Consider the following 8,925-nt stretch of genomic DNA (forward strand, 5'->3'; position numbering starts at 1 on the left):
TCCGGATCTATTGATATAACTTTTGTACATTAAAATATGCGTATAATTTGACTAATTATTGGTCAAAACTTACAAAGTTTGAGTTTTTCAAATCCTAATACACCATATATTTTAGGACGGAGGGAGTATGTATTTATATCGTGGTGACTTGATGAGTACAATGTGTAGTACTAGTACTTGCTTAAATGCAAACAAACAAAACATAGGAGAAATATCCCAATGCACATGAGGGAGGAGAAGATGAAGAAGTTAGGTTTTCATTTGCACCCAAGTTGCCTTTAGTGTTTGGGTCTGCGTGCTAAGGTAAAACTCTATTACGCTTGAAAAAGCGATGGTTGACTATGTGATGCAATATGCAAGTCTCTATTTCAGGCATTGTATTCGCAGTATGTTTGTGATGTCCAATTCTATTGAAATGTACGTATCAACTACTAATATAGGGACTGATACAAAGTGCACAGTGAGACCCAGGCATGATATTTTTGACCCCTGTCCTGTTATTGGCACTGTGGGAGCCAAGGTTAGAGCCCTAGCCGGCCGACTACTCCCTTAGAGCTTTACCAACTGTTCAGTTTCTGACACGAACATTTATCACCTCATTGCCGTGGCCTTCCTCCATGCTAAACGAAACCACCACTAATCTCACTAGGGTGTGGACTACCGCAGCACCCCTCCATCACTGCGCTTTGCCGCTGGAAGCCTCTTTCATCTACAACTCCAGTCAGAACGCCGCCGCGTCGATCTCCTCCTTCGATGAACGTTACCCTAACCCCCCGCGTCCAAAGCACTGCACCGACACCCAGAGCACATCAGCCACATCAATTTGGTCTTTCTGCGGGCTTCAATGCTTCGCTGCAGCGATGCACAACCTGAGGCACATCTGGCTCAACCACATAGGTACCAAGGGCACTTTGGTCTTTACACAGTAGCATGCAATAAGAGGGAAAAAGAGAAAATGTCCACACCAGAATGTAATCAACTTTTTTATTGTCATACTTTACCCTTAAATGAAATTACTAATACTAGAATGTTGTCATTGATTAAATAAAATTACTAAAAAAAATCTAATAAACTTGAGTACTACTAGTTACATGCCTGTGCGTTGCAACACGAGCAAAAATATTTCACCAATTAATATAATTGACTGGGTGAAGTAATGCACATCACACAACCAATCAGTAGGCACCTCTTCTTGCTAGATGTCTTTAGCTAATGAAACAGAAAATGAGGCCATTTACATCTATGACTTATGCATTTGTCAGAGAACAAGTAATCCTAGCTAGCTGTGCTTTACTTTCCATACTCATGTATCTCACTACTACTAAATGTATTAGCGCACTTACCGTTTTAAGCTGCAAGATATTGTGCCAAGATGTCAATCCATCATTACACACAGGAACAAGTAGTACCTGAAAGGGCATCATACAAAATTAGTACCTTATCAATGCGAATAGCCAAATGTCCATGCCTTGCAACGTAAATTAAAAAACCATGGCCAATAATTTCCATGTTTGTGCACGCTTGCTGTGCAAGCATCTCCATGGCTACATGACGGCAAAAATAGCACCAGCATAACCATTGGCAGTCCTCTTAAGCTAAGGCACGGGTCAGTAAATCAGCAGGAGTGATGGAAAGACATAAGAAATGAAATTTCAGGAGGGAAAAAACTTCGACAAGTGTGACAAGGTTTCAGAGGAAAAAAACATCAAAGCCCTAGAACACAACAATCATTAAGTCTAGAAAATTGTCTAATAAGACATACTACAAAGGAATATTGTCAAGTGAGATGTGTAGAACATTATAAATAGAGTTTAATTACAGTTAGAGGAACATCGTTTTTCATGTCAACACAATGAAATTAAATGGACTAAATACATATAATCCAGAATCTAATAATATAGTAAGAAAACACACTAATGCTTAGAAGGAGACAAATTGAAAGGCATTCCAATTAAGAAGTGGATCTTATCTCATCTTATTATATTAACTCATATCTAAAAACAATTCCTAACACAAACTTTATCCAGCTAGTCATTATTTATATGTTTCACATTGCTGTGCAAATATGAAGTTGAAAGTGCAACATAATATCACATCAAAGTACCACATGACAAATTGACAACTTTCATGTGAGAGCGATGCGGATCGAGCAGACGAGCGGGATGACGAGCGGGCGGACGAAGGGCAGATGGAAAAATTTGTTGTAGTCTTTTTAAGTAGTAGAGATTTTGTTAGACTTAGTGATATAGAGGGATATCATGAACTTTACATTTATATGAAATTACTAATACTAAATTATTTTTATCTTTAAATACAAAAATAAATAAAAACAATATTATCTACATTAATCAGTAAACATAGAAGTCATCATAGTATTCAGAATTATATTAGTCATTACACACTCAGGGTAGACAAACTCTCCAAAGAAAATCAGTATACTCAAACGGCCAGCTTCTTCGGATAGCTGATTCTCAGAAAAACTAGCTTATAAAAAAAAAACCCTCAAGAAGAAGCTGAACCAAATAGTGACAGAAGCTGACGTTTGATGGTATAAGCGAAAGAAATTGAATGGTTAGGTGGAGCCGTGGTGATCTAGCCTCAAGCTGAGCTAACCTGATTGGGATTTATGGGATGTTAGATTATCTCAACCAACCCACACAAGAATTTTACGGCTCAAGCCAAAGGAACACGAGACGACCAACCAAGCTGAGGTGTGTGCTGAGGATCGTTGAATCTAATATCATATGTCACACCCATGGCCACGGACGGTGATCGCTGAGACGTGAGTCAGATCTCGATCGGAGTGAGAGAGAAGACATGGGAGAGAAGAAGTTTGGGGCAAATTTTCCTTCTATTTCTTTCTTAGTTTTCCCCTTATACAAGGCCTGGTTATAACCCCCACAACCTACTCACGCTGCCCTCACAGCCTTACGCACACCTAGGGCAAGCCAAATGGATCGACACGTGACCTAGTTCTATGGGCATGACCCAAGCACGACACGATCTGTTTATTATCGGGGCAGGCCAGCACGGCACGACAAGACGAGCTGGGTCATGCTTGGGCTCGAACTGTGACATGCCTAGTCAACATGACACGACCCACAACACGACATGACTTGGCCCATCGGCAACGGTTGGCACGGTTTCGGGCCTTTGGCACTCGAGCCTCGGCATTCGACACGTCAAAACGCAATGGTCTCCCATGGCCCCACGTTGCACTTTGCAGGCTAGCAGCGTCAGCAGAGCGTCGGTGTAGGGCGGCCGTGCGCGTGCTTGCCTTCTCTCACTCTCTCTCACATGCAAGTTGCAACACACACAATCCCACATGCATACATTTTTTACTCACCAATGCAAAGTGACATGTGACCGTGAGCCAGCCCCCGCTAACATGTGAGCTCAAAACAGATGCATATATGTGGTGAGCAGCCTCCTCACATTTTTTTTTAATTTTTTACGTGCTAATAGGCTTAACAGGCAAAAATGGCCTATCGAGCCTACCATGCCATGGGCCAACATGGCATGGCTCGACCTTACATGGGTCGTATCTGGGCTGAATACTCGGCTCGTAGGCTAGGATGACACGACTCGATTGGATAACAGGCCGTGCCGTGCGAGCCACCCATTTGACCAGCACTACATACATCTACTCAACCACTCGCACCACGACAGCTAGAGCTGGTAATTGAACCCATGGGTTCAGGGTTCAGGTACCCTTAGGTTCTACGTTCGATGGATCCAGGTTTTAAATTTTTGCCCACAGATTTTATAAGGCGGGTACTTGAATAGGGTTGGGCTTAGGTTATACCTTTTGCCCACGGGTATCCACAGGTCACCCGGTATATTAGAGGCAATGTATTGCAGTAGCCTAACCCGTGTAAACTGAAAACTCTAACTTAGTTGATTAGCTTCCAACCGCAAGTCTACAACCACTCGTCTACTCTCTAAGACCCTGACTCTCGGCCGCCGCATCCACACAGGCTTCCCATCAAGAAACTGTAACTTCGCAAATCTGTTGTTGGCTTGCTGATCTATTGCTGCTGAACTGGACCCGATGGACGCTCAACAGATTCAGGTTTAGATTTTAGTTTTAACCCATTTAGTATTTTAGGTTCAAGTAAGGTTAAAGCTGATTGTTTTGGATCGGATATGGTTTTGCTCCACCGGATTCGATCCGACGCAAGTCGATTTGAAGCAGCTATGAGACGCTTCCTCTGTTCCGTCTTCCTCGTGTGCGATTACCCGTTCAGCAGTCCTGTCATATTAGGTACCAGGTCAGATTTGATGGTCTGGATGGAATATTGAAATTTCGTGCATAACGTATCTTGGCCCTTCCTAGCCTTCTTTCAGAACTCGTTGAGGTTGCTGAAGCAATCAAAGCGTCCGCGCAGATGGAATGCCGCTGGACGCACCACCACAGGCTACGTCACAGCGGCAGGTACCCGAAAACCCCAGGTACGGCTGACGTCATCCCCGGTGGTTCACTTCCCCTTCCCCTTCTCCCAACCCAAACCCCCTGCTCCGCTCCGCTCTCTATGGCCGCCGCCGCCCGCGCCGCACGCCGCCTCCTCTCGTCCCGCCTCCACACCACCACGCGCCATCTCCATGCAAGTACGCGCCCTCTCTCTCTCTCTCTCTCTCTCTCTCTCTCTCTCTCTCCCTTCCGCTCGCCAACCCCTTCTCACCGTAGAGCTTCCGCCGCTCGCCTCAGATCGCTTTTCATTCTCATGCCCACCGACCTGCAGGTGCTTCCGAGGGAGCGACGCGGGAGGCGTCCAGGAGCTTCATCCACCCCGCAGCCGTCGTCCACCCCGATGCCGCCATAGGCCAGGTGAAGCCTCCCGCGCGCGCTCCCACACTCTGATTGGTCGCAGCTTTGGTTCGGGGTATCACCAACTTCACCGGCTTATAGCAGTGGTGGCACGTAGTACTTACACTTCAGTATCATTTGATGGAACCGCCATTGCTTGGGCTGTTCTATACTATTAGGTTCATGCTGGGGTGTTTACTGTTTACCTCTGCCTCCCTGATATTAATGTTCATAATCTAAGATGACACTTCCTGATTCTTATATCTGCCTTCTGGTGTATTATGAATTTCACAATGTATTTATACTGTTTCATCTTCACAGTAGAAAATCAATGTTTGAATGTGCCTTGCAATATTTTGCAGGGTGTCTCGATAGGGCCCTTCTGCACAGTTGGGCCTTCAGCCAGGATTGGTGATGCGTGTCAAATACATGCCGGGTGCCATGTCACGGGCGATACTGAGCTAGGCGAGGGTTGTGTTGTTCTCACGTAAGATAGCACCTTTTCCTGCTTTCTTCTCTTTTCTACACGTGTTGATGCTCAGGGGCTGCCATAGGAAATCCATATTTATGTAAACTTGAAGCGGAGAGATATAAAGTGTAGATAAAAGTTCCAACAATTTTTTTAGAAAAAAAACTCATCAAGAACTGATGCCACGGACCCAACAAAATATTGAAACTGAGAGAACGTCATAGAGCTTTACTGCTCAATAACAAGCTTCAGCTGAAATTTAAATTTTAAAACACCACTTTCACATGTCCAGATACCCTACCACAACAGCTAAAAACTAACGTTGATCGTCAACTCTAGATCAAAAGAGAATATAACTTCCTCCAGACTCCAGAGCACTGAACAAACACTCCTTGATGAAAAATAATCAGGAAGATAGAAATCACCACAGAGTTATTTAGCTCAAATACTTCGTTCATTAACAGCTGAGCTGTAGCTAACAACACTATAAGCCTGAAATTTGCAAAAATGCAAGGATAGTCCATCATATATTCATACTGCAAAACCTTATTATATCTGACAATGTGGCACATGACTTCGTGAAGAACATAACTTTATCCAGATTCATACTGTGGAGTTTAGTTTTCTGGCAGTGGTGCTATCCTTGGTGCGGATATCCCTGGACGAACAATTATTGGGGAAAACAATGTCATTGGACACCATGCTGTGGTTGGTGTTAAGTGCCAAGATCTTAAATACAAGGTTAGCTATTTGTTGTTTATCACTAACAATTTCCAAGCATGTAATCTAATGCCACATGGTGTAGAATTTACCTACCATTTATGCAAAGTATGTCTCTAAACTATGCCTACCCCAACTTACTTGGGACAAAGGCTACTGCTGCTGCTGTTGTACGTCTCTGAACTATGAAACTTATTAAAGACCAATGGCTCTTGTATTTATCAATCAGTGGATTAAAAATCTAGTCTCATGGATGCACACTTAAAATTTAGATGATGGACATTTCATTTTGTTTCTTGAGATGCTATGCGATATTGATGCCCTTTCCCCTTGTTTAGCCAGGAGATGAATGCTTTCTGCGTATTGGTAGCAATAATGAGATCAGAGAGTACTGCTCCATTCATCGTTCTTCTAAATCTTGTAACTGCACGGTATTCAGATTCCTTGTGATCACAATATTTTGATTGAGCTCACATCCCCTGTCTTACTCACAGGCATTTGTTTGGTAGGTAATTGGTGACAACAATCTTATAATGGGTTCATGCCATATAGCTCATGATTGCAAGATTGGTAACAATAACATCTTTGCTAATAACACTCTATTTGCTGGCCACATTGTTGTTGAGGTGACTAATCATTTTTCTATGGTAGCCTTTTCACATCTTCTGGTCGAGAAAACATTTGTGTATTAATAAAGTTTTTTCCAGGACTGTACACATACTGCAGGGGCTGTTGTTGTCCATCAGTTTTGTCATATTGGGTCATACTCTTTTCTTGGTGGAGGCTCTGTGGTATGTTGTCCTGTATAAACTTCCATCTGTATTCCTTAACACTGGAACAGTGGTTGATGTCAAAACTGGCAAAATTTTGGTATTTCATACAGTCTGATCAACCATATCTAGAAATTATGAACAATATGTGGGTTAGAAAATGCAAATAGAAAAAAAAAAGGAATATAAGCTATTAGCAGAGGTCATAATCACTTCATGTGATGATGCTTTCCTACGGATACATACATTATTATATAGAATTATGCAGTATTTTCTCACTATGGAGGCTCACGCTGAAAATAATTTATCCGTCAGTTCTTTTCCATAGATTTTATTTCATTCTATACGCTTGTTGAAGGCTGATTGCATTTTATTTTCCACTGTCTTGAAGTTATCTACTTGTGTTGACACGGCAGTTCTTCAGAGTGTTTGATGTTTTGTATATCAAGTTTATAGAATATTAAATTCATTTCGTTATATTTTAATCAGGTTGCACAAGATGTGCCAAGGTACATGATGGTTGCAGGTGATAGAGCAGAGCTTCGTGGTCTGAATCTTGAAGGTCTTAGGCGCAATGGATTCTCCAATCAAGAGGTTTCCATATATTACTGAAATTTAGGGTTCTGATTGTTAAAATGGAAACTGCTTGAAAACCATGATGTGGAAACATATTACCATATCATAACTTATCTTGTTGCAAGTACTACAAGAGCAAATAGCTGATAGTTCAAAAATTGTTATACCTACGCCAACTTATCTAGATGTTGTGCTTTATCGTTCCCACTAGCCCCTAGATATTTGCGACCAAACACATTCTGTGTATCATAAGATTGACATGGGCTCTTCATAAATCAAGGTAAGGAGATTGAGGAAAGCTTATCAGAAAGTATTTATGCCAACTAGTACTAATCAGAGTAGCTTTGAAGACAGACTCGCTGAATTGGTAAGCACACTTACTCATCCTTTATGTTGTTCCCTCCATGTGTGCATGTATTTATTTGAATCCGTATCAACAGGAACGAGAAATTCAGCATTCAGAATCTCCTGCTGTGTCATGTATGGTGGAATCTATTCGCATGTCATTTGACCAAGGACGCCGTGGAATTTGCAAGTTCAGAAGTTGGAACAGCTCATAAATGTGTAACTTCTTTGGTTTGCCTGGAATTTGACCAAGGGCACCATTTAGGTGATGTCTACAACAACCCATTTTTTTGTGTTGGGTGAATTAGGAAATGATGGCACCGGAACAACCCTTTGTTTATAATAACCATGGAATAGACATCCCAAGGAAGTACAAATCATTCCAGGTAGGTAGCAGTGTCAACATATTAAAAGTGCACCTATATGGGATGCTGCTGCCTGGAGAACTTTTCTGTTATTGCAGAAGTTTGTGCAATTTATATTTTCTCCTTTTTTAATTCGGTTCCAATACCTCATTGCCTTGCTTTTGAACGTGTGATGTTTATTTTACTATCCCTGAAGCTTTACTGCGAGGCTAAACGGGTAGTTTCTAGTTGCAGGGAGCCAGCCCGTCTCTTGTACCGTGCAGATCTAGTTTTGTCGTTGCTCTTTTATATCTAAACACATGAACACATTGGGGGCAGTTTGGTTAGGGGCTAAAGTGAGCCAAGCTAAATTTTAGCCGTGTCTTGAAAATTTTGCCTTTGTTTGGTTAAGAACAAAATTTGGTCATGTCCTGAAAAAATTTAGCCGGTCAAAATTTTTCTACAGTATTTTTTGCAAATCTCGGACTGTCAAATCGTTTGTCAAAATTTTTAACCGGTCAAATTTTAGCTTGTCTCAAACCAAATATCATTTTGACAGCTAAAATTTAACACTGTCCTGATTTGGCCTCTGACCAAAATTTGGCTTGACCTGTTAGAGCCATCATGCTGTGAATACTGTACCAGGCAATCCAGGTCAAACCTAGGTGATCGGCAACATGTTTCTCACGTCAGTGTATATGATACTCTGGAAGTTCTGTGTAGTCAGTTTTGTTCTTTGATGTATGAGTCTACAGTTTTGTGCTTAATTGAGAGAGGGCCTGGACAGGTTTTGTCCAGATTATACATGGGGGCCTGGATCTCAGGTTCAAATCTATAAGATCTGAATAACGTCACCATTAAGGTGCTCCAAATTTTGCGATGCTCGTAAGATAT

At 41.9% G+C, this 8,925-nt stretch overlaps 1 protein-coding gene across 3 annotated transcripts; it reads left to right on the forward strand.

Moving 5' to 3' along the window:
• Window positions 1-4,361: 4,361 nt before the first annotated feature.
• Window positions 4,362-8,195, forward strand: LOC133908625 (probable acyl-[acyl-carrier-protein]--UDP-N-acetylglucosamine O-acyltransferase, mitochondrial). 3 transcript variants are annotated; one of them, XM_062350736.1, is made up of 10 exons: window positions 4,362-4,608; window positions 4,743-4,828; window positions 5,170-5,294; window positions 5,898-6,017; window positions 6,335-6,416; window positions 6,506-6,622; window positions 6,704-6,787; window positions 7,256-7,360; window positions 7,623-7,709; window positions 7,783-8,195. In XM_062350736.1, the coding sequence occupies exons 1-10, from the start codon at window positions 4,389-4,391 to the stop codon at window positions 7,900-7,902; spliced, it is 1,146 nt and encodes a 381-aa protein (XP_062206720.1). In that variant the 5' UTR covers window positions 4,362-4,388; the 3' UTR covers window positions 7,903-8,195. The 3 variants fall into 3 exon arrangements, with proteins under 3 accessions (XP_062206720.1, XP_062206721.1, XP_062206719.1); XM_062350737.1 differs by having other exon boundaries at window positions 5,909-6,017; window positions 6,339-6,416; XM_062350735.1 differs by having other exon boundaries at window positions 4,363-4,608; window positions 5,909-6,017; window positions 6,335-6,427.
• The last annotated feature ends 730 nt before the right edge of the window (window positions 8,196-8,925 follow it).

Source organism: Phragmites australis, chromosome 2 (assembly GCF_958298935.1).
Source record: "Phragmites australis chromosome 2, lpPhrAust1.1, whole genome shotgun sequence".
Classification (NCBI taxonomy): Eukaryota; Viridiplantae; Streptophyta; class Magnoliopsida; order Poales; family Poaceae; genus Phragmites; species Phragmites australis.

Coding starts and splice junctions, on each gene's coding strand:
- LOC133908625 (XM_062350736.1), top strand. CDS start 4,389: ATGGAATGCCGCTGGACGCACCACCACAGGCTACGTCACAGCGGCAGG. Junction 4,609..4,742: donor CACGCGCCATCTCCATGCAA/GTACGCGCCCTC, acceptor ACCGACCTGCAG/GTGCTTCCGAGGGAGCGACG. Junction 4,829..5,169: donor CCGATGCCGCCATAGGCCAG/GTGAAGCCTCCC, acceptor AATATTTTGCAG/GGTGTCTCGATAGGGCCCTT.